The 25,822-nt window shown below is 41.2% G+C and overlaps 1 protein-coding gene across 21 annotated transcripts in view; it reads left to right on the forward strand.

Annotated features, from left to right (window-relative positions):
- Window positions 1–5,045: 5,045 nt before the first annotated feature.
- LOC119560995 (glutamate-gated chloride channel) overlaps window positions 5,046–25,822 on the forward strand; it is a 37,366-nt gene continuing 16,589 nt past the window's right edge. For 16 of the 21 annotated variants that reach the window (XM_037874785.1, XM_037874789.1, XM_037874776.1 and 13 more), the window contains exons 1-3: window positions 5,046–5,593; window positions 22,855–22,995; window positions 24,591–24,703. In XM_037874785.1, the coding sequence (XP_037730713.1) occupies window positions 22,934–22,995; window positions 24,591–24,703 (175 nt within the window). In that variant the 5' untranslated portion in view covers window positions 5,046–5,593; window positions 22,855–22,933. Of the gene's footprint in view, window positions 5,594–22,854; window positions 22,996–24,590; window positions 24,704–25,068; window positions 25,137–25,822 lie in introns of all 21 variants that reach the window. The other 5 variants (XM_037874784.1, XM_037874775.1, XM_037874788.1 and 2 more) reach the window with 1 other exon arrangement.

Here is a 25,822-nt window from a genome sequence, read left to right on the forward strand (position 1 = left end):
TAAAGTATATCTCATCTCATCATTAAATAAATATTCAACAAGTGAAAGCAAACAAGCCATTATAGTGAACTAACAATAAAAATGATTTGTGTTATGTGTGATAAGTAAAATAAGCTGTCTACATATGGGATATAATACTCATAAAATGATTTATTAAAATAAGGAAAGGCGTACAATATGAATAATATGTTTATGCTTGTTGAAGTTTGTAGATTATCACAATTTGTATTTTTTATTAATAAATCCCAGTAAAATTTTGTTAAAAAATAAGTAATAAAATCTGTATCTTTAGTAATATTCCTATAATTTTCCCTTTGTGTATTTAGGGAGTTGGCTGCAAATAGGCACAAGTACCAAGTGGAAAGTGAAAATAAGCAGCAGAGGGAAAACGAACTCAAACCAAGGCCAGTGCAATTTAAAATTCAATAAAACTTCAATCAGCGTTTAAAAATGTGTGCGTGTGTTTGTGTGTCGATGAGTGTGTGTGCTTGTGGGTGTCCCTGTGTGAGTGTGTGCGAGTGTGGCAAGTGGAAAGACAGCGCCCAGCAATTTAAACAAATTGAAAGCAAGCGCAAATAAAAAACAGTTTGTTGCCACTTTTCACATCAATTACGCACTTCAGCCCAAATAGGCGAAGGGGCGGGGGAAAGCAGCAGAAGAAGAAGAAGGCAGCCCAGCAACGAAGAAAGCGCAGAACGAGTCCTTCGACCCAAGCACCCCCAACCACCCCCCAAGCCACCCACCACCCCCTCAATCTCTTCGGCTGCTGCTTCTAGTACAAAAATAACACTTGAAACTAAACGCGCATTCAGGCGACGCCGCCGCCTCTGCTGCTGCCTCAGTCGACGTCGCCGCCTGCCACGCCCACCAACAACAACAATTTTCGCCTGCAAACACGGGGCGTATTTTTCCACGTTGCTGTTGTTGTTGCTGCTGGCTTTCCCTATGACCAGCGGGGGGTGGAAAAACGCGAGGGGCGGTGGGGGTACACCAATTGCCACCCACAATTTGAATACGTGCCCTTCCCATTTCCCCCCTTCTCTTTGTGTGCGTGTGTGTGTGTTTGCCTATGTTTCCTTTGCAAAAAGCGAAAGTAAATGTTTGAAAATCGCAAGGAAGGAAAAATCAAGTAAGCATCTGTAGAAAAAAGTAAAACATCGAGGGGGATGACGAAGCTTTGATGCTCTGGGGGGATTTTAAAAAGGATGATAACCGATTCTGTTCGAGAAATCAGTACAAATAGCCATAAATCCTTTGTAGAATTTTTCCAGCTGGTGGGAGATTGTGGGAATTATCCTTTTTCCAATCGTTATATAAGGAATGTTCAGAAAATATAAGGATAAATAAATATTAAGAACTCATTTTCAAATATATTATAATGCATTATATTAAAAAACAAGAAAGAACGCTATAGTCGAGTGCCTCGACTATCAGATACCCGTTACTCAGCTAAAGGGACCAAAGGGAAATGGAAATAAGCAAGCAGCAAAGCAAGACTGAAATGCGCCACCTACCGGCGGTAGACAGATTTAAGCGTTATGGGCGTTAGGGTGGGCGTGGAAAATTTTTTTTTTGGTCAATCGATAGGTATTGACGAGACCGATACAGTTCAGTTAAAATTTTGTATCTAGCATGAAAATTGTGGGCGCCACAGGCTTGGGCGGTTTGTGGGCGTTAGAGTGGGCGTGGCATACTCGCGTATCAAAATTGCGCTGCGTACAAAGGTTCGGAATCTAAATCTGAAATCCTGATTCTATATCTTTGATAGTTTCCGAGATATCCACGTTCATATTTACGATTTTTTGAAGTTTGGGGGCGGTTTGTGGGCGATAAAGTGGGCGTGGCAAACTTTTTTTTAAGTCAATCGATAGGTATTGATGAGAACAATATATTTCAGTTAAAATTTTTATTCTAGCATCAAAACTGTAGGAGCAACAGTTTTGGGCGGTTTGTGGGCGTAAAAGTGGGCGTGGCACTCTACTGAAACAAACTTGCGCTGCGTAAGAAGATCAGGAATCTGCACGCCAAATCTCAATAGCCTAGCTCTCATAGTTTCCAAGATCTCAGCGTTCATCCGGACAGACAGACGGACAGACGGACAGACGGACAGACGGACAGACGGACAGACGGACAGACGGACAGACGGACAGACGGACATGGCTAGATCGACTCGGCTAGTGATCCTGATCAAGAATATATATACTTTATGGGGTCGGAAACGCTTCCTTCTGCCTGTTACATACTTTCCGACGAATCTAGTATACCCTTTTACTCTACGAGTAACGGGTATAATAATACAATATTTAAAATTAATATCCATTAAAATAGTATACAAAGCTAAGTAAACAAAGTATATGAGTATTTTAAATACTTAAGCAAAAGTAAGGAAACTTACTGCATTAGTAAGATCACAGGGAATGGTAAAAATATTAAATATTACAAACTTAAATGAGCTACGAGTTTTAAATATAGGTATGAGTATCTGAATAATAAAAACAAAAATCAGAAAAACAACAGACATATTAAGTTCTAATGGGAAGTAAAAATATTTAATATTAAACAATTAAATTAGACATAATGTTCAATCTAATTAGGCTGAAATAGCTAACGAATTTGCATAATAAATATAGTAATAAGTGTTTTAAATACTTAAAATATTGTTAGCAATTTAAAGTAACTATTCCTAACTTCTCTACCAATAGAAATGATTTTTGTAGTTATCATCACAGATGGTATATTATTTAAAGCACTTTCTGTGCCACTTTAAAAGCAGCTCCCTGCCCTTAAAAAATTCCCAGAAAGCAGAGGCGGGAATCTGCAATTCTGTAGCGTGTTTCCCCTGGAGAATCTCGGCAAACGCTCCATACCCTTTTGAGCAGAGTATTGAAGATGGGAAAAGGCGAAATGATGGCAAGCTTTTTATTGCGCGTGATAACAAGCGGGGAGGCTGGTGGCCGGAATTGTCCTAAGGTGGCGAAGGACGAAGGAGGGCGGCACTGAGAACAGAACTGCGAGATCTGAGAGCTGGCGAACTGGAATCTGGTGGGCCTCTGGTGTCCGGGCAGTGCGCCGTGTTTGATGTTATTATAGATGACGATGACGATGATGTGGCGGTGACGACAGCGCGCCTCTCACACAATCGCACACACACACCCCCGGCCAGGATGATTTCTACCCAATCTCCCACTTTCTGGGCAGGGGAACCCCCGTCCCCCGCTCTTGCCAAGAAGGCTGCCAATCAAAGTCGCCGCGGCAAATGTCTTGTTCTTCGGCTTGTTCAGGTTGTCAAGGCTCCCCAAGTACATGCGTGTGTGTCGGTGTCCTTTCACTACGAGTGTCTTCGTTTGACAGCCATTACTTTGTTGCCTAGGTGTTGCCGTCGCCAATGACAATGATTTGCTCTAGCTTAAAGGCGCCCGATCCGCCCGGAATTTAATTCGCCCGCAGCAGACTTCCAGGCGCGAAATAAGCCCCAAATATCTGCTTCACATTGCTATCCAAATCCTTTTGCTTGGTTTTAGTTTATATATTTTAAAGTAATTTTTGTGGTGCTTTTAATATTTTTATTAACTCTGTAAGGTAACTCTAACCTGCTGCATATTTTTTGGCAATAAAATGTAGCAGATATAAACTTTTTTACTTACCATCTATATTAGTTTTCATTTTTTTAGTCGTTATAAATTAATATTTCGCATAAATTAAATTAAAATATGGCAGTACAGTTTATTATGATACGACTATAATGTTCTTTATCGAATTCCGTTGGTATTTTCCTTCTTACTACAAAATGTTTGATAAATATAATCTGAGGTTTTTCATTAAATAAAATATGTAACTTACTTATAATAAGGAAGACGTAACAACCTATAGCATTTTTAAGTTAACAAGAATATTCTAATGGAGTCATACCAAACAGTTTTAATTTAAGAGATGTAGCTACTTATTAAGTATGCAACAGCAATAGCAGAAGTTGCCGAGTATTCGTTTCGCTTAGCGAAAGAACGACTAAGTAATTTGATATTCATTATTTAGTGCTCTGAGCGACATTTGTCAAATCTATGGGATTTACTATTTCCGCCGGAAGTTGAGTCTCTCTCGCCTCTCCACTTTCTTCGCCGGCTACCTGAGCTGCGTTTAGGAGAGAGTCCTTGCTGCTATCCTGTTCCGCGGCTGCTGCTGCTGGCGCCTAACAATATGCAATAATAACAATTTACATATTCATGAGGCGCCCGACCCGCCAGCAGCAGCAACAACAACGGAGAAAGTGGGCGGTGGGTGGTTTGGCGGGGGTGGCGGTGAAAGTGGAGCGGCAGCAGTTTGCATAAAGAGCAGCAGAGGCCGCTTAAAAAAATCAACAAGAGTCCCCATCCATCCCGCCCCACGAGTATAAACCCGATTGGACAGCAGCCCTTTTGTTAAGCCGGGGCGTAACTGTAGCTGGCCAAATATTTATATTTATTCCGGCCCCACTTTCCCTTGCCCTCTTACCCTCTCGCCCACTAGACCCCCAGCTCATTTATTTATTTTTCATATTTTTATGATATTTATTTTTGGGGCTGGTATTTTGTTTGCCCCGGCAGCGCAAATTTTTGCGCTTCGAATACTTTTGCGAGTTGGATTTTGAATGCTGATTGCCGAGGGGTTTGGTGTCGTATTTTTGGGGGGTTACTTGGGGAGGACTACTTCCCTGGGTTGGAAAAAGGTTAAGCTACAAGTATTATTTTTAGTTGGGCGCCCACGATTGAGGCTGTGGCCGTTTTGGACCCGCTCTTAGCATCCGCAGTTGCTCTTTGGGAATCTCGGCAAGAACCTACCACAAAAATAAATCAAAACAAAGGCTGTTTCGAGATGGAAGAGCAAAAGAGATGGTCTCGGATGAACAGCATCCACATGGGATTTTTTGAGAGCATCTGCTCGGCTTTCTCTCCCGCAGCGACGCCTTTGAGAATCGAGAATTGAGAACTGAGAACTGAGAATCGGGAACTGCGAACTGCGAACTGCGAACTGGGAACTGCGAACTGCGAGGTCCGTCAGTCAGGTGCAGACAGTTGACGTGTTCGGTTGACAAAGCGGAAACGTGCACTAGTTCATTTGGCCAAGTAAAAAATCTAACAACTGACACACACAGAGCGCCTGAGTGAGCAGGACAGCAAGCAGTGGGCCAGCGAGCGAGAGGGAAGATAGCCAGACAACAACAAAAGAGCACGGCAGTGATGTTAGATAAATGATAACAGAAAAATGTGCAAAATAATTGCGACAACTACTGGCGAATAGCAATTGTTAAATAGCAAATAGAGCAAGACAAACAGCAGCAGCAGCAGCAACAAAAACAACGAGCGCCTGTGTGTCCGTGTGTGTGTGTGCGTGTGTGTGTGAGAGAGCGAGAGCGCGCGAGTGTGTGTGTGAGTGTTTTGTATCTGTGCCAGTGTGTGAGTGCGTGTCACATATCAGCGGAGGCAGCGGAAAAATCAGAGGCAGCAGCAGCAGCAGCAGCAGCAGAAGTTCAGTGGAAAAGCGCGCAGCCAAGCGGGAAAATTCGTAAACGAAGTCGGCAGCGGAGGAAGCAGCGCAGCAGCAGCGACGCCAGCAGAAGGTAGGGCCAGGACTTTTCTTGTTTTTCCACAGTTTCCACAGCCAGCAGCAGCATAACAGCATAACAGCATAACTCACCACACCCTGATCCTGCAGGAGCAGCAGCTGCGCAGAGATTTTCCCAAAAAAGAGAGTGGCCATTTTCCGAGCGAGAGAGCGACAGATTTTCCTCGCCGATAAGAGAGCAGAGAGAACGGAGAGAGCCAGATTAGCGACGCTTTTCACGTGGAGTCTGTGCACAGAAATTGCCATCCATCCATCCATCTGAAAGGGACCACCCCCCTTTTCCTGCCCCACCCCCTGCCCCCACACTCACACTGCAAAAAGTAGTGGCAGAGAAAACATACACAAAAAAGTTATGAAAGTTATGGGAGCAATTGTCTTTGGTGATTTTTCATAGCCCGCTTTTGTGGGCCACGTTACTACTCATTTGGCCCGCGGGAATCCAAGGAGCTGCTCAAGTAATTGCTTTAAATTGACACAATGTGTAAACAGAGCTGTGGAAAATTCAATTTCCACGCCAGGCTGACCTTGCTCTGGTTTTTGGTTTCAGATTGCTGAAATTCCATTTGGGATGCCGAAGCCTCGGCAATTACAAGCTGCATTACCAGTTTGAGGCAAGCACACACACACACACTTACTTTCTAGCCAAGGGATGCCAATAAAAATGTAGGATACTGTGTCAGTTGCCAGTGTGTGTGTGTGTGTGTGTACGTGTAAATGACCGGAAACTGTGCTCAAGTGCTCCATGAGGAGGCTACTTTGGCTAGAAGTCTCCTTTCTTTTGGCAACTCGGGCTCCCTCGCGTGAAGAGGCACTTCAATTGTCAAATTGCACTTGCTTATTGTTGCAATAGTTCTGCTGATGGACAGGTTTTCCCTGCCCCTGCCCCTGCCCCAGCTCCTTTCACTTGTTTTTAAAGCGATTCCCGCAGACATAGTCGCTTTTTATGGGCGTCGTCCTGTCGTCTTCTGCAGTTCTTCTTGGCTCAACCAAAGCCGGGCAAAACGAAACAATCAACACGGAAGCAGATTCCTCGTTCTTGCCTGCTTTCTTTTTTGCTTTCTCCCCGTTGTTTTGCCGTTTTGTTGTCCTGAGCCGTTGTGTTGCTTTCCCTACCACCGGGCTGTGTACAAATCAGCGTGGCCTAGTGCGCTGCTTGAGGTTGCTGCTTTTGTGCCGTGAAATGCGAGTTTTATGGCGGAGTGGCTGCTCGGCTTCATCGGGTTGACATTTAAGTTGTTTCTTTCCTGTCATTCAGGAGTGTCCCGGTGTGTGTGTGTGTGTTGTGTGTGTGCCCGGGAAAGTTCAAAAGTCAGGCAAGTTCCCCTGCCACGGGGCGTATGCGCCATGGATTGCCTCGCGCTGCCATTGCTCATACGCCCCGTGCACGTCGACAGCGTTCTGTCAAGCTGAAAGCCACAACTATCGCCCAATCAATTGAATTAAACTCGGTGGCCAAATTGCAGTGCACGTGGCAGAGGCAGCGGCAGCGGTAGCCCAAGGAAAATGGAAAATGGAAAATTGAAAACTGTGAATTGCATTTTCCCAGGAAAATTGAAAGCTGTCAGCGAGCCTGATTCGCCAGCAACAAGGCAAGACGAAGTCTGAATTTCATAAACAGTTCCACTGAAAATGTTGAGATACACAGATACTCCGATACACAGATACACAGATACTCCCCCATACACAGATACACACGCAGACACTTGACGTTGGGCTAGACAAAGGCAAAAAGGCAATTATAGAAATACAGACGAGCGGCAACAAATAATAAAAGCAAGTTGCCATAGACAATCACAACAACCACGGGGGGAATGGCTAGATGGGTAGATGTCTAGATTGGGGGAGGGGGGTTCGCCAGAACGATGTTGACGACAAGTAGCTGCAAAAGTTCTGCGACGTTTTGCGCATATTAAACAAAGTTGACGACAGCGACGTCGGCAGTGGCCAGCAAACCGAGAACTCCGGACTCCAGACTCCAGATTCCAGTTCTCTAGCTGGAGAATTGCGAATTGCGAATTGCGAACTGGGAACTGCGAGCTGAGAACAGGGAACTCAGTCAGCGACAGCCGCAGTCGCCGTCTCATTATTTATTTGATTGCCCGCACAGCCAATGCTCGAATTACCCCTGGGAAATGCTGGGTGGAAAACCCCCTAGTTGGGGAAAACCCAGCAAGAAAACAGCAGAAAAAAAAACATAATAGTCAGAAGCATAAACGTAATTAATAAGGCAAATTAATGCAAACAATAATACAAATTCATTTTCGTGCACAAATGAAACTAAATTACAACAACGTGCGCCCAGCGAACCCAACCCAAGCAGCCAACAATGCGAGGCAAAAGCTGGGGAAAGCATGGAAAAGCATGGAAATTGAATGCTAATTTGGGTTGAGCCGAAAACTTGAATACCCTCCTGGGCATTTGCCGGGCATGTTCTTGGGGGCAAATTAAACATGCTGAAGATTTTGCTTTAATTGAACCTTTTGTGGCTCGGCAAATTGGGTGGGAGAACTAATTTAAATCGAGTGATGTGTGGTTTCGAATTTCATAAGTCATATTAATCCCCTAATTTGATGCATAGAGGTATATGCAAAACGCACACGATTATAATCTATTCTGATTGCACTTGGCTCTTACAATTGCATTTGTTGTAGGAGATTTTTATCTTATGGTTTCTAATTTACAAAAGCAAGATTAATTTTAATCTATCTTAACTTTATTAATTTATGTTTGTTTATCATCGTTCTTAAGCCTATCAGTTTATAAATACAAAATGAAACCAGAGCAAATGTGTTAAAAGCAGTCACAGTTCTAAAAATCCCAATTAACCAAGTTAAAGATTTTAATCTATCTTAACTATGATCATTTCTGTTTATTTATCATCGCTTATCAAAGACTTTCAGTTTTTAAATACACATTTTTACTGAAACCAAAAAAATGTGTTAAAAAGGCTTTAGTGTTAGACTTACCTTACCTTATATATTTGTTATGATCTGTTCCCTTAAGAACTCAATCTGAATTAACTTTAACACATTTAAAGTATCTACAAAAGTATCTTTACAACTGAATTAATAAGTAAACTCAATCCAACGTTTGTTTAGTTATAAGTTATAGAAATTTAACTATATATAAAACCATATTTCCAAATTATCTTACTGGCAGTTTATGTCTACTCGAATGTATCTATAATTCATAAATTATATTATGGACCTGGTATTCCTGCTAATTTATCCGCCAGTTCGACGGGCAAGTTATTATACCCTGCCCAAGTTGCAATAACAACAATAAATGGCAACTAATAAGCACAGGTCACCAACACCCACAAACCCCACCCTTAAGCACAGCAATACACTCACACACACACAGACCATCGACAACTAAACAGTTCGTCGAGCAGAAAAACGAGGAAATCTACTTAATCACGTTTAATTAAGGTGAGTTTATAAGTAGCCCTCTGTGTGTGTGGGTGTATATCTGCGGGTCGGTAAGCACACACACACTACTCACACACACCTATACATTTTTTTGCGAATTGCTTTTATTGCCATTTTGCGGAGGAGCCGACGACGAATGCCACAAAAGAGCTTGCCAGGTAATCACAACTGGCCTCAGCCCCACATAAATGCAAATTAGGGTTAGGGGTTCACGAGTGTCGTTGGGGTGTGTTCATAGCCCGGGGATTATAATAATAATAATTATGCAAGTGGCTTGAAGGGATTTATTGGCTGCACATTCGTCAGGAGTCAAGTGCTGGCCACCTGTTTTTCCGTTGAGTTGAGCACTTTGGCTTTTGCAACCCGATTTTGAGATGATTAGGCCACAAAATCAGGGCAAAATAGATGCTTTCACTGTGATTTGTGCCAAGTTGTTGTGACTGCCACACACAGAAATCGGCCTGCTATCTGTGTCGTATGTCACACATTTGGTTAATTAAAAAAGCATCAAGGCCCTCATCATTAGCAAAAGCTTCGTGACTTGTGTCGCCATTCGCCCGACCTCTGCTCCTGTACCCCCGCCTCCTCCTCCTTCTTATCCTCCTGCCAGGACCTCTAACCCCCCACCCCCCCCACATTTATGTAATCGATGCATGTCGAACAGCAGCAACAAAGCCAACAACAAGTGAATGGCGTGTGTGACACGAGCTGAAAAACGAAACGAACGAGCCAGAAAGGAGAGCACACAGGACCTAGAATAAAGGATATATGGATGGGGGTCCATGGGGGTGGTGATAGAGGGGCGTTTAGGGGGGCCATGGCGGAGGGCAAAAATGGAACAAACAAAAACCTATCAAGTTGTATGCTCGTTGATTTCAATTTGTGAATTGTTGTTCTTTGGCGAATGCATTTGCATTTGCATATTGCACATACGCCATGTTTCCCGCTTGCCAACCAATTCTTGTATGTTTTTCTAATTAAGCCCCGGCTAACAAATAAAAAAATAATTAAAAATCCCCGAAAAATGGAGGAAGAGGGGGTTGGGTATCCACTGAACACACAGATAAGGGTGGAATTTGCTCTATAAATCGCTATGTTTGCCCTTTTTTTTGGGGCTCTCTCTGTTTGTTGTTTTCCTTTTTCGTAGAGCCTTGCTTTTTGCCAGGCGCTTGGTTAAAAAGTACATAAATTTCAAATAAGTCACGTTTCCGGCATAGTGCCCCAGCACGCATACAGAGACACAGTCCCTCACACACTCACACACACACACTTGCCTGCATGGCGTCTAAAAATTTGCTTTGTTGTGGCGTCTGCGGCCAACGGCAAATAAATAAAAAATAAATGGGATAGTGCCACGCCTTTTGGGAAAACAAAATGGAACTAAATCGAACAAAATATTTGCCTGTTTAGCTCTCTGTCGCTTTAACTTTTAATTCTGTCAGCCCCTGATTTTATTTTCGTGAAACTTTTTGCACACTTGGTCAGAATTCACTTCAATGCTGATTTGCAGATTGTTGTCAGTCGACAAGAGTGGAAAAAAGTCATAAAGCTGACCACTGAAAATAAGTAAATAAAAAAAACGAATAGCAAGTCTATTTAAAATAAAAGTTTTATGATAACTGATATTTCCAAGAGCTTAAAAAAATAACCAAGTTACCAGGAAGTGTGGCAACCTCTTGGATCTGACTTTTCCAATTACCTTTAAATGCAGTGAGTTTCCAGGAATCTTGTAGTTATTTTAATCTTAGAACTGGTTTATGGAGAAACCTGGAAATGCAATCACCAAGAGTGTAAAGTTATTATTACCTCAAACGAAATTACTCCTGTTAAATCAGGACTGGATAGAACTAATATTAGAGTTCCAAGAACAGACTATCCGGGGACTTATACGGCTGGCTGCATTTCCTGAAACTAGAAAGTTTTCCCAAGAATTTCGGCACTAGACAGCTGTCCTCTCCCCATGAAGTCACGCAAATAAAGCCGGCAAATGGTTTACAAGCGCCCCCACTCGCAAGTGACTGCTGATTTATTTGCCACATTTGTGTGTTGCCCCAGTTGGCCGCACTACTTTTATGCTTTTTTTCTACTTTACAGCTCGGCAGCCCCACAGCTGCACTCCGAGGACCTGGACTCCAATATTATACACACTTTATGTGCATATTTTTATGCGGCCTGCTCTGCCCGTAGTTATGGCATTTGCCATTGTTGTTTGCTCGTTTGCTGGTCGCCATTTGCCTTTGCCATTTTACGACTTGAATTTGTCGTCTGTTCTGTTGCCCAGGGGGCGGCAACTTTAATTGAATAAGTTTTAAGCGGATTTTCAAGAGCGTTTCCGCCAGCCAGACAGCTGTTCCTTGCTCGCCTTCATTTTCGTTCCACTCCTTCGGTTGCACGGGGCGTATGTGTAATGCTAATTGAAATATGCAAAACGCCAAAGCGGCGAGCTCAGCGATTTTTGCATAACTTTCGCTGGCATAAACCACCGACAGCAGGTGAACAAAAGGTGTTGCAACCTGATTGCAAAACCCCCAAGCCAGATTTGCATTCATACTTAATAGCTTGTTGCTTTTTAAGTAAATTATGAATTGAGCTTGGTTTAATTGGTCAAACAGGTGGCTAGGATAGCCAGGAAAAAAACTGGATTATAGACAAGGATTATATTTATGCATTCCCTTTAAAATGAAATCCGGAAATCTGTCGGTCTGCAAATAAAACGTCAGAGGATAAATTGATTTCTGCTGTCAATAATTTTTCTGCGAAAATTAACAAGTGGAATACGGGATCCGGAATACTCAATAATTCAGGGCTGCGACTGCAGATCGATAAAAATGTATTTCCCGTTTAATTTACCCGCTTAATGGCTGGTAAATCAATTTAATAATTGCCCAGGGATTTCTTTTTCGCCCCTCAACTTCGAACTCTGGGCTTCCGGGGCGGTGGCGGAGGCAGTAGATCATGCCGCAAACAACTTCATCTCGAACGCTGCCCGAACGGAAGTTGGCCTGCCCCAGCCCCCAACCACCCCCCGTATTTCTCACAGTGGAAAAACCTTTTGAACATTTTTACATAAAAATCAACTCTCGGCGAGGGCAAGAGCTTCCTTTCCTACCTTTGAGGCGGCAGGCAGAAGTAGAAGCTGCAAAAGCAGCCCAGTTTCGGAGAGGAAACTCACGTTGAAATGTAATTTCATGGCACACAAGTTTTTAATTAAATTTCATGGCAAAAAGAGCTTCAGGAGCAGCAGCTGCAGAAGCAGCAGCAGGCGAAGGCCTTTTAACATGCAATCAGCAAACCACTCTGGCATGCATATAGGGCAGCCGTACGAGAGCGTATTATGGCCCCTACCTATATAATATATTTATACATATAATATACAAATGCCACACAAAACTGCAGCCTTAATGCGTTTTTCAAGTGGCAGCCAAGCAGCAGCGAAACGGAACCCTCACAGTATTTCTGCCGAATGGCTGGCGGTTCCTGGTTTCTGGTTCCTGGCCCTGGGTTCTGGTCCCTGGTTCCCTGGCTGCACTCTCCGCCAGCAATCATCGTCACATAATTTTATTAAGCTCTGGGCCCAGACAGCGCAGTTGGCCCAAGAGTCCTTTTCTCGGCATTCCCGCTTTCCCGCTTTTCCAGCCTTTTCCGGCTTGGTTCCCATTTTGCGGTCGGCCACATGCTGCCGGTTATTGGCCATCAAGAGGTCTCGAATAACTTTGTAAAGATGCTGCAGGCTGCCAAACTGTTTATACCGATATTACGATTTTATAGAGACCCCATAGCCAAGAGTGTCAAAGTAAAAGGATGTTAACAATCCATTTCGAAAACTCTAGTGGGGAATTCTCTGAAATATATACTGTTGGAAAGGAGGAATAAACAAGGCTGACATCTTCAATATTAGTATTATTAGTAAATTATCTTTTGGTTTTTTAAATATCTTAACAATTAGTATATTATTTTGTACAGTCTAAACATTGTTGTCTGTGTAAAATGTGAAAATATTTGTAAGAAACATAGCTAAAAGCCTGAGCAATTACCTTTTAACCATAGTATAAATAAATAAAATTATCAGATTGTTTGTATATCTTTATTGAAAGTGGTCAAGTTCTTTTGCCAAAAGGTAAATCCTTTTACTTTATTAATTTGCTTTGCAGATTTGTTTTCTACATTTCACACAAAGTTATTGTTTGCATACACTTAATTGATTTCACCGATGGGGCTTCCCTTGAATGCAGTGGTTAAATTGCCCTTTTGGCCAAAACAAATATTTTTCTAGCGAGTTTTTCTCTCCGAAAATGTTGGTCAGCAGTAAGGAGGATTTAGTTTCCATAATTTTGTTCAAAGTTTCCATTTGCATGCTTTTAATGGCCGCAAGTGCTAAGGTTTCCATTTCAGGAATCCTTTTTATTTTCATTAGATTTCCCTAGCACAAACTGGATGTTTGTGTTTTATAATAAATATTTTTCTACCCATCTCAAATGAATTTTGTAATTTATTTTGCATAGTTTTGGCCATATTTTTGCTATCTTCTCTCCAGTTGCCATTATATATACTGTACCACCTCTATATTTATTTCATTAGCCTGGCAAATCAAACAAAAATGCTTGTCGGGCTGCCTGCCAACAGGAGACATTTGACTTTGTTTATTGTAAGCAAGCGACAAGCGATGTGCCCTCCTGCCACGCCCCCTTCTCACCCGCCCAGGAAACTACGCCCACACACACACGTTGGCTAATGCAATTCGCAGAGGTTGTTGTTGTTCTTGGCAATAGTTCTTAGACAGACGACAGCCGCTATGCGACCATATCTATATATAAATGAACGTCTATCTGCGGCGTTTATTACACACACACCACGAAATCACACTCACCCACACAAATGCATGTGGCAAACACCCCCGTTGGGTGGGGGAGGGGGCCTAGGGCGGAAGGGCGGAAGGGCGTGGCTCCAAGGGGCGCAACAAGTTATGTCGCCGCAATTAGTTGGCCTTGCCCCTCCGCAAAATTTCTTGGCACTAATGCCAAAACCAAAGGCAGCCAGACATCCGGGAGTGTGTGCGTGTGTGTTTACACTCGGTGTGCCTGTGTGCGTGATGCAATTGATGAGACCCATGGGTAAACACTCTCGAATTCAATGATATTTATAATAAACCACAAAAGCTTATTACAGATTACACACTATATGCGATTCTCAGATTGCCAGCGACGAACGAACGATTGCTGAAATATTGGGCATTTATAGGTACCTTAAAGGGAATTGAATTTCGTAGATACATATTCGCATAAACCTTCAGAATAAGTTGGCACTTACATAATTTTAAAGTCAATTATTGTAATTCTCAGGCTATTAAATTAGGAAGATTATCACCTTAGTTTTTAGATATTCATAAGCTTTACCATACACTTTAAAAGTTTTTTAAGTCAATTAAGAAAACCAGGTTAGGTAACTTTCGATACTCGGTACTCAAAAAAAATTATTATTAAGGTATTGCCAATTTTTAAGTGCTTTAGAGGAAATTGAATTTATAGATTTACGTGGCTTAAGGTTTGCTTTCAAATCAAATCTTTGCGATAAGTTAGTCCTTACCTTATTTTAAAATGAAAGAATGGATTATGGATATTTTCAGGCCTTTAAATTAGGAAGATTTTTTCGTTGTTTTAACAAATACTCATAAGCTTGACGATTTTACAAGCTTTTAACTAAGTTAAGTTTTTGTTAAAAACTGATTAGATGGAACTCAAAAATAATAACTGATTACTAAAATATTGCTAATTTGTAAGTCCTTAAAGGGAACTGATTTTAGTATTTTGTTGCCTAATGTTTGCTTGAAAAAGAAACATCGAGATAAGATAGCCTTGACTTAAATTTAAAATGCAATCCATTATTGCAATTTTCAGGATTTTAAATTAAGAAGATAATTGCATTACTTTAACAAACACTTATAAGATTTATCAACTAGGAAAATCAGGTTAAGTCACTTTCGAATTTTTGTTGGAGAACTGATTAGATGGTATTTAGAATAAAATAAAATATATCCAAGATACTTTGAATTTAGAGTACCAGTGTCCACATGGTATTTGAATAAGAACATTCCTGGCAAATAATTCGTAGAATATTTATAGTTTGCCAGGGGTGACCTTCACTTGACGCCCACTTTTCCGTGTGCTCATGTGTCGTGCTAGAAAATTTGATTGCATGCATTATGCAAATGTATAAATATTTAGCAAATTGTTTGGCCAGTGCTGACACTGTGTTTATAGTAAAATATCTTGTAGTTTTCCCTCCACCGTCTCTTTTTTGCTGGGCAAATTTATGTGGCAATTATCAACACTCTGAAGGGAGCAAAAGCTTCGACCCGAAAATATTCATTAAAATTTCCATTGTTTGCTGGGAGATTTTTCACTTTTTTTCTCCGTTTTTGGTTGTGAGTGTGTGCCGTGTCCCTTTTGTTGGGTGTGTGGCTTATCGCAAGTGCAATGTGTCTTCAGTGTCTCTTGTGTAAATTTAGGAATTTATGGTTATTTAAAAATTCATCCCCACACACGTATAGCACGTAGAGTGGGGAGTGTGGATAGTGTGTGTGGCCGAATATGAATAAATTATCGTGTCCATTGTTTGCCGAACTGGGAAAGTAACCAAATTGGGCAAGTTTTGTTTTACTCCCAAGACTTTGGCCACAAGCAACACGGATAAGGACGCACCAGCACACAGATACACACAGATACACACCCGGGGCATTGTCTTAACTGGAACTCGAACCGAATCCCGAACCCCTAAGCCCCTAAGCCCCGAAACCCCGAAGCCCCCGAACCCTTTAACATGCTGTTGACATGGCTTTTGTCATTTTCTGGTTATGGCCAAGCGGACAAAGGCAGGAAACTCCGAAAGGATGAGCTAGCTGGACAAACTTTGGCCACAGTTTGTGCCATGTTGTTGATGCGGCTGTATCGCACTTTAAAGTGGCAAAAACGGAGAGACGACTTCGTCACATCCTGCATGCAAGTGGCGAGAAATGATTTTAAATATTTGCGGCTCATGCATTTTAATTGGAATTTACAAACGTGCGTGGCCTGCCAATGTATTCGCTTTGCGGATTATGAAAACTATTTGCTGCCATTCCGACTGCTGGTAAATTAATTTAAATGAGCTGCGTTAGGGATTTTTTAATCAACCCGGATTGAATTCTATTCGATTTATGGCCATTTCCCGGGAGAGAAAAGTTTTGCCATGTCAATTTCCCTGACTTTATTTCACACTCTTCTTTTTTTTGCGATCTTGATTTACTTTATTTACCTGGCTCTCGTAATTGACTTGAATGGTTGCTCAGTTGAGCTTTATGCCATTTCTGTAATTAATAACGACCTTCCACCGCCTTCTGCCACCCCACGCCGCCCTCTGCCCATCCGCCTGAATGATTAATGAGGCTTAAAATGTCAGCTTTTTTTCCCCAACCCCAAGCAAACCACCCAGAAAAGGTGAGACGAAGTTTTTGCACCTGGCCGAAAGTCGGGGGTTCGCATCAATTATGCATTAATCAACACTAAATACATTTGAGTTGATATTAATTTCCTATGGCAATTAATTAGCGGAAGTGGCTGTGGATCCGCGATGCCCCAGCCAGCTGGCCAAACACACATAAATCGAACCAAGTTGCAACAATTGCAATTTGCAGCGTTAACTTGCAGCAAGCGGAGTGCTCAAAAACTTTGCCCGTAAACAACAAAGAGTTGTTGACGTTCCGCCGGGAAAACGGGAACACGTTGCATCATTGGAGCAAACCGAAAGCAATAAGCAGTTGCCACTGGGCCATAAAACAAACAGCCAGCCAGCTGAGTTGGGCAGGGATCTTAGCCCGGTGGGGCATCACCGACCCCCCGTAACCCATTGCCACCCCATCCAATCCACTATTCAGTCTGTGAAAATGCAATCAAGTCGGTGAAGCAGCAGCTGCAGCTGCAGCTTAAATCGCCGGCGACACCAGAGGAGGCAAATGGCAACAAAAAGTGTCAATTGACAATGAAACCGAAATGCGATGGCATGGGGCCTCGCCTCGGCAAGTCACTCTGTGAGTCAGCAGGACATAAAATCCCCGCCCCAGTAAGTGAGTCTGCTTTCGGTTAACGATTTGGCCATTTGGCCAAGCACTTCCATCCGCCACCTATCGGCCAGAGTGGGTACCAGCTGCCGGGGAGGGGGGGCGTATGCGCAATGCCAACTATTTCTCGAGGCGAAAAACTTTGCCGCCCAACGGAACCTTCAATCTTAAGCCAAACTCTGGGCCAACTTAATTGAAATGCGAAATAAGACATTCCAGTGTGTGTGTGTGTGTGTGTGTGTGTTGGTGCTGGGAAAAAGTTATTATGGATAACTCCAATTACACATCAAACTAAAGTGAAAGGCTCTCTCTTTCGTGTGGCAAAGTTTTGCCAAAGATGATCAATGGCCAATAAATGATTAAGGGCCCACAGTTGGAATATTTCGAGTTTTCTCTCTGATTTCGTTACCAATCAATATACTTGTACATGTTTAGCAGGAAGTTTGGCCCAAGAGAAGTTTGCCAAAAGTGCCAGAAGTTAAAGTTCATACATATTACCTTTTTCATTTCGAAAAGCCTTCTCTGAATTTAATTGCCCCGCCCATAGTGATTATATGGCGTTTTATTTCAACTGACGTGCAGGCTGCACATTTACTGACATTAAAATGCACTTTGACAGACATCGGATTGCCCGCTGGCTGCCCTCCAGTTTGCACAATGTTTAGGCAATTATTTACTTTAGTTGCCACACACAGATACTCACCCATACACAGGCAGGGCATATGGGGCTGACATGAAGCCCTAAATACAGAGCCCCGAAAGCTTATCTTGACAGCCATTAAATGGCCGCAAAGCGCTGGAATATGTGATTTATGTATGTGGCACATATCGGTGTGGAAAAGGGGACCTCTGCGTGCGTGTGCATTTTTAAAAGGTTCCCAAAATGTGGCAAATTCCCTGCCCCCAACCTCTAATCGCGCTTATCTCGCGACTCACTACGCCCCTGTCCATCAGTTTTATCGCCTTGGGGGTGCTGTTTAGTTTATTGACCCATTGGACTAGGTGAACGAGGGCTCCATGTAAGGGCAATTTGTTGGTGGCAGTAAATCCAGCAAATTATTGCCCAATTTTCATGCGAGTTAATTTCGAGTTAAAGTTCAGATTTCCCCCGAATATCCTATAAATAGAACAGACATGTATGTGCAGTCCTGGCTGATAGATGATTCCGCCCTCTCCTTGAGAGCTAATAATAGGGCAAACACAATCTTGACCCCCAGACTTCCTTAATCCAAGGCCCCCTGCCTGGAATTCTCTTCGGCTTTCATTAATATTTTTGCTGGGTCGCACAAACAATGTATTGACATTTCAATTAATTATGAGTTGGCAGTGGGGGAGGGGCAGGGCCAAGAGAAAGGCGGCTGGACGCAAGCTGTGACCTTTTGGACCTGTCAGCTGAGTGATATTAAATCCTGGCTTGACATTTGCGAGATGCGAGTGGAGAGTTTGCAAAGGTCTTGCTATTGGAACTCTCTTAAATGTCGCTAAAAAGGTCGAATATAAACGTATTCAGCAAAGAATTAAATGTAGTAAACGCTGTTAAGAATAAAAGAATAGATATTATGAATTAACAAAATAAATTTTATGAACTAATTTAACTTCTGAACAAGCTAAATATTAAGTAAATATTTTATAAAATAGCTTGATTTCTGGAGAATATTTTATCATAAATGTCTTAAAATATTCTCATTAGCTAAAACCTTAAAAAGTAGGAATTTAAAGATAATATTTTAAAATTTTGTTAATTTTGGGTATTTTAAATTTCTTTGAAAAGGAACATGAACCAACATAAACCAAATATTTTTTTTTATCAAAAAACAAAGGGCTTATAAACAATCTCTACTATTTCAAAAGTCAATTGTTTTAATAAACTTGATAAAATAAACATTAAAGTAGGTATTTTGTTTTTATGTATGCTTTATATAATAATTTTTTAAAATAGATACCTTTTTTATAAAACCCTTTGTGAGATTGCCTACGGCTTCAGCTCAAAAGGAAATGTTGTTTAAAGCTCTGAAGTGGGGCGATTGTGGTTGTTAGGCTTTTGGCAATCTATTCGAGCCACTCACGTATGCAGCGCACTTTGACCTTTCAATCTCGCCCCCCGCGTTGTTTATTCTGCATTTCAATTTGAGCACCCAAAAGTGTCATCAGCTGTTGGTGACATTTTTTGTTGCACCTCATCCAAAGCGATTTCGGGGTTTATCAAACTGTCTCCTAAATGTTAAAGTTAAGGCGCCCATCTGAGGTGAGCTCTATGCAAATCCCGGCTGCAGAATATCACTCATACGCACCCGCTCACACACACACACGCACACATAGAGTCCTAAATGGCAAAATGCTACTAAGCCCACTTACTTACAATTTAGCAAAAAAATAAAGCGAACGAGAGACAGGAAGAGAGGAACAGAATCATATGGCGAAAACGAGAGTGTAAAGTTTTTTGCATACATAAAACGAGGAGCAAAGCGTAAGGGCAGCAAATAAAACAACAACAAAATGAATCCAGCTTTATGGCACGCACACACACGCACCCACACACACACACACACACGCCACTTGACTTTATTCAGCAGCGATGGCAAGTGGCTTAATAGTGTGCGTGAGTGTATCCGCGCATCCGTGTGTATCTGAGTATCTGTGTATCCATGGGGTTTTTGCCCATGTGCGAGTGTGTGTGTGGACTACTTTCTGGTGCGGGCGGCACAAAATCCAATCAACATAACGAGCTACAAGCGCCGCTGAGCGGCATAAAACGCAAAAAATATATACGACTGTGTGCGGGATGTGATTGTATGGCTGTATGGCCTGCTAGGGAATGTGTGTGAGTGTGGTTGAGTTGAGATTGCACACATACAGCACGCTCTTTTGGCCAGAACACTGCCAGAAATAATGTGGCCGGGCTTAGGGATAAACCCATAAGTCAGGACCGGACTCTAAGCCAAACAAATCGGCTTTGGAATACCAAACTGCAGCAAGAAGTCTGAAAAGAACGAAAATATTTGAAAATTTCAAATCGAATTTACCAAAAATGGGTTACCAAAATAGGGTTTTAATATGTGAGACCTATTTTTCCGTTTTAGGGCAGTTCTATTAATTTTGTGAAAGTTTTAGCCAGAAGAGCTCGGTTTAAGCTGGGTGTTAAAAAAATATGTCTCTTTTCCTCTTTTCTGAAATTTATAAAAGTATCTATGGGTCGATGTTATTTTATGCTCGTCCTTTTTGTAAGGCAACACTGGTTTATATTATACAAAAAAAAGGTATAATATCAAACACTTTATCATATATTCCCGCTAAAGGACAAATACAAATGTATAAATACCTTGAGCTTTGAGTTGCAACAACTACTATCTAGGGCCTATTTTATATTTGTAAATGTTGAAAATCATTTAAATTAATATCCTGGTCAAAAGAAATGTGTAATATTTCTTATAAATAAGTACAATTTACTGATGTCTTTGAATATCTTTTATAAATACATGCAAAAATCGAAAATGTTCTCTTAATAATGATAAGAAAATTATGCGTATAAGAAGTCAATTTGAAAGTATAATTATCAAATTCCAGAATTAAAAAGACCATCGTTTGTTACGCTGCCGTAACAAATTCAAGATTCTGATTACAGGATTTCTGTCGCATACATTTCCGAATTGTATCCAATTTTCTTGCTAGGAATTACAATAGAAACGCAAATTCAATTACAACCGCCATTTCCAGCCCCTCCAAAACAAGTTTGCGAATATTTTTCGCAGTTTGCCACGTTCATTCAACCCGCAGCAAGTTGGCAACAACAAGCGGCCAGAACAGCTCAAAGCCTTCGCTGAGGTAGACAAGCGCACAAGTGTTGTTGTTTTTATTGTCGGTGGCGAACAGTAAAAACATTGCCAGGCTCAAAAGTGTGTCGACTCGTCAGAAACACACACAGGCGCACACTCACGCACAAACAAATGAAATAAAAGTAAACCCATTTACACCACACACACAGTTGGTAGTCCTTTTTTTAGCTCTTTTTTTTGCTTTTCTAGGGGGATTGGCAGGGGGATTGGCGCCAACTGCTTGGCAAGCTGCAAATGTGGGACATTTGGCAGTCGCAGTCGCATTGTTAACTTTCTTTGACAGCGGGCCAAAAAATAAAATGGGGTAAAAATGGGGAAAAATAGGGGGAAATCTGAGGAAAAAGGGAGGAGGGGCCTACCAGGAAGGACCGCCCGGGTCCATGTCCTCAACTCAGCGCCAATGTTGCTGCTGTTTTGCTCAATGCAGATGCAGCTGGGGATGTATCTGCATGTATTTATGGCTCAAAATTGCAGGCACAGCAGCGGCAAATTAACACAGCACGAATGCAAATTTCGAGCGGCCAGCCTGTTGCAATTCCAAGGCCCCCCTTGCCACTCCCCCATTTCGACCAATTGATTATTTGCATGGGACTCCCACACATGGCAACAACTGTGAGAGACCCACTCGGTCATGGCCGCGCCAATGTTCCAATGTCCTGGTGCGTCCTGTGTGTATATTTTGTGGCCTTTCTTGGCCCGATGGGCGATGGGCGGCAGTGCGCCGGAGTGGGCGTGGCATTTCGGTTACCACAACGCACTTATCGCCCATGCACAGCACGTCGTCCAATGGAGTGGAGAAAAATGCTTATAAAGGATTAATTCGATTCCAATATTCGCATACGCAAACGCATTTTGCATTTCGCATTTCCCATTCGGCATTCGGCATTCTGAACTCGACATTTCTACGGCCTTCTGAAAGCTGGTCAGCAGATATATCTGGGAATATTGCCGGTCATTGTTGGCATTGTTTTAAATGCCCCGACCATAATGATTGTTGCAAACTGAAAGCAACCGACAGGGAGAGCTCCGTTTTCAGGGTATTGAAAGGCATTCTGGCAAGTGTGATGCATTCTGCAGGCCAGAGATAAAAGCATTAATTGCTTCAATTAATTAATACTCCAACTTGAGCCCGGGACTTAGGGAAACTCAATTTAAATTGGCTATCTGCACGTAAGCAAAGGAGAAAATCTTAATTGGAGAAATTGCTTTGTGTGGGTCTTAATAATCATATGAGCAAAATCAATACTACCAGCAGAGATTATCCTGCTTTTCGGAGAAATTTATACTCCCAGCACTAAAATTGCATATATTATATTTCTTAAAAATGTCTATACCATCCGAAAGAGCATCCCAACCTCACAGCTAGCTCTAAAAAATCCCTGGCGCAGTCTTTTGTAGCTCGTTGAATGTGTTGAGCTGCGATTGCAATTTGCATTTTTCATGAATGCCAGCCAACGTAATGGATTCCCTGGGCAACAGATTAAAGCAGCATTACGGTGTCAAGACCTTTTAAATTTTCAATTTCCCACCTTCAGTGTTGGTCAGGAGGATATTGCAAATTTAATTGCATTTATGTCTGCATTTTGCATCTCGAATTTTGGACTCGCATTCGCATTCGCAAAACGCATTAACACACCGACAAAGGAGGATGTGTGCTGCATAGATTGAGATGCACATGCACTTGATGCACTGGCGCAGATAGCCAAATGGCATGTTAATTGGCCTAATTCGATGGCCAATTCAATTTAACGCCCCCACAGTGGAGAGGGTTAAATCACTGAAATTTTCGGGCTTCACAAAATGATTCAATGAACACATTGATTTTGTGGCGATGACATCGATATGATTATCAAATCAGTTGGTACTTCAACACTAATTGTTGATTACTTATGCATTTCAGGAATCGCCACGCCCACCCATCACCAGAGGAGGAGGCTGCCACGCCCCCCATCCAGGAAGCAGGACGCACGGTACACAACATGGGCAGCGGACACTATTTCTGGGCGATCTTATACTTTGCCAGCCTGTGCAGTGCTTCACTGTAAGTAGCCCGTGGCACCCACTGTGCTCCACTGTACGCCATCGTATGCCATTGTACTCCATTGTATTCCAATGATTCAGACAACCAGCACACGCCACTCGCAAACAGTAGCTGCAAAATGTAAACCGCTTCATAATTTTGTCCCACGCTCCACTTACCATTTATTTTACACTTGCTTTTTACTTGATTTTTTGCCCCGCGGCTCTTGTTTCGCGTGTTTCACACTGCACTTGGCCGGGAAGTGGCGTTCAAAAGGCGATTTACATACAATTGTCGTTAATTTGGCCCAGCCACGCCCCGCTGTGAAGTACCGAAGCCGATATATTTAAGCAAAAGCATATGTACATATATACACTGAGCAACAATAGTAATGACCACAGGCCTAAGTTTATTATTAATCTTTAATGAATACCAACTTTTTTAAAAATATTTAGTCAATGTTAATTTAGAATTTCTTTATAAGGGAATTTTAATACTCGTAGAGTATAAGATATTTTTAAAAAAATTGTAAAAGATTAAATAGGATTTTTTCTGAATATAAATACTCATCTACATGCCAAAAATTGTTCAAACCGAACCAATCCATAAAAAGATATAAGCAGATAAATTGTGCCATCTTGGAAACAGGCGATTTGCTGCATGCATATCTCCATCTCGCTCGCACTACCCTTAGCTTATTAACGGGTATCTAATAATGGAAGCCGTCGACTGTAGCAATCTATTTTTGTTTTATAAATAAAATCGTAAGCAATGTAGTACTTTGAAAGATGAGGGTTAAATGGTTCAATACGAAAATAAGTGAGTAGTACTTTGAAAGATGAGGGTTAAATGGTTTAATAAGAAATTATAAAAAGCATTTGTTGATTTTAACAATAATTAAATCAATAATTTTAATGTTTAGGTAATTTTTTTAAAGAAAATTTCAAAAGATTTAAAAATATAAAATAAAAAATCAAAATTTCATCGAACCCATATTTTTTCATCGGTTCGACATTCGATTGAATAGGTTCAGTGTGTATATTTATATTGGTTGATCTGCTTTCAAGCTTATTTAGCAGTGTAGTTGCTTTTCAGTTGTTGCTTAATTAAATACGCCCACCATTTAGCCGCCTTCATCCACTAGAATTTCCATATCCTGTCTCACACACACTCAAAAAAAACCGCACTCCACCAGGACACATCATTAAAATGCAATTAATTTTCGTGTAATTTTTTGTCGGAGCATAAATTTTGGAATTATTTACGCTCAAGTCGAGGTCAGAGTCTGCAGCTATGTGACTTTGCCTTGGCTTTTGATAAGTGCGACAGTGTATAATACCAACGATAAGAATAAAAGCAGACACTATCCCACACTTCCAATCGATTTGTACATATATATCTTAAAAAAAACAATAACTTGCTGTAAATTGTATGCAAAACTTTTCTTTTATGCGATTTTTCAAAAAAAAAATTACTAACAATTTGCTCAGCTAATGTTTTTCCAAAACTTCAATACCATTTAATATTTAAATACTACAATTTTTAAATTGCCCAAAATAACTGAAGCAAACGTTTTTTAAATTATACATGCGTACCTATCCGTATCCTGATTTCAGAGCAAATAATGCCAAAATAAATTTCCGAGAAAAGGAGAAAAAAGTCTTAGATCAAATTTTAGGTGCAGGCAAATACGACGCCCGAATACGACCATCTGGAATAAATGGCACAGGTGAGAATAACTCAAGTTATCCTATATAGAACTTAACCTTACCATAACTAATGATTGTTTTTAAATTTAAATATATATTGTTTGTTTATATTAATTGTCTTTATTTTGCGTTCTTGTTTTCGTTACGATATATGTAAATTTATTGGTGAAAGCTTTCGCTAGGAAGGCTATATGACAAAATTATGAAATTTTAGCTAATGTAAGCCTCTGCTTAAGTTAAGCGAAATCCAGTACCGAATCATCTCTAACTTAGCTTAGTGTGCCAATCAGACAAATGCAATATTTAGCTTAGTTAGATCAGCTCAATAAGTTAACCGATTCACATTTACGTCGAAAACTCACGTTTAAACCAAACTTTATGCCAGATGGTCCCGCCATAGTCAGAATCAATCTATTCGTACGCAGTATTATGACGATTAGTGATATTAAAATGGTAAGTTGCACTGAAACGGAGCCAGTAAACTCGATATCGGCACTCGAAATCGATAGATTGTCCCCCACAACCCCATCTCGCTCCGATTCTCTTGCTCTGTCTCTTGCTATCTCACTGTGCCTCCTCATCAAGAAATTAGAAAACACGAAAGTTGTCTTGGTAGCTCTTGCAACCTCATAAACACACTTAAAATAACACATAGCCCACACCATTCACTTGTAATACAACACACTTATACACACACTTGTTTTTGCGTTTTACGTTGACTCGTTCTCAATTCTCTCGATACATACCTACCATATATATAATGCGTATATACATCCGATGCTAAGTATTTGCGCTTGATTTTAGCCGCATTTCGGCAGTTTGTACCAGTACCTGTCCCTCCTGTTTGTACATTTCTGTTTCCGTTTCCGTTCGTTTCTATAAACATCGTTCGTTGTGTTTTATTTAAGATAAACGGTAAATAAACCATCCAAGTTCATCATATACACACCCAAAACTAAAAAGAAAAAATGTGTTGCCTACTTTTCCGGGTTTCCTTTCAATTGGCCTCCCCCTCTCCACTTTCCAGGACTATTTGTAAATTACTTAGCTCAGTGGTTATTTAAAAATTAAAAAAATATCTTTTGAGTTTCTTTGGATTTCTAAATTTGAAGCTCTACCAAAACTATAAAGGCATTGAA

This window comes from Drosophila subpulchrella, unplaced genomic scaffold (genome assembly GCF_014743375.2).
Source record: "Drosophila subpulchrella strain 33 F10 #4 breed RU33 unplaced genomic scaffold, RU_Dsub_v1.1 Primary Assembly Seq354, whole genome shotgun sequence".
NCBI lineage: Eukaryota > Metazoa > Arthropoda > Insecta > Diptera > Drosophilidae > Drosophila > Drosophila subpulchrella.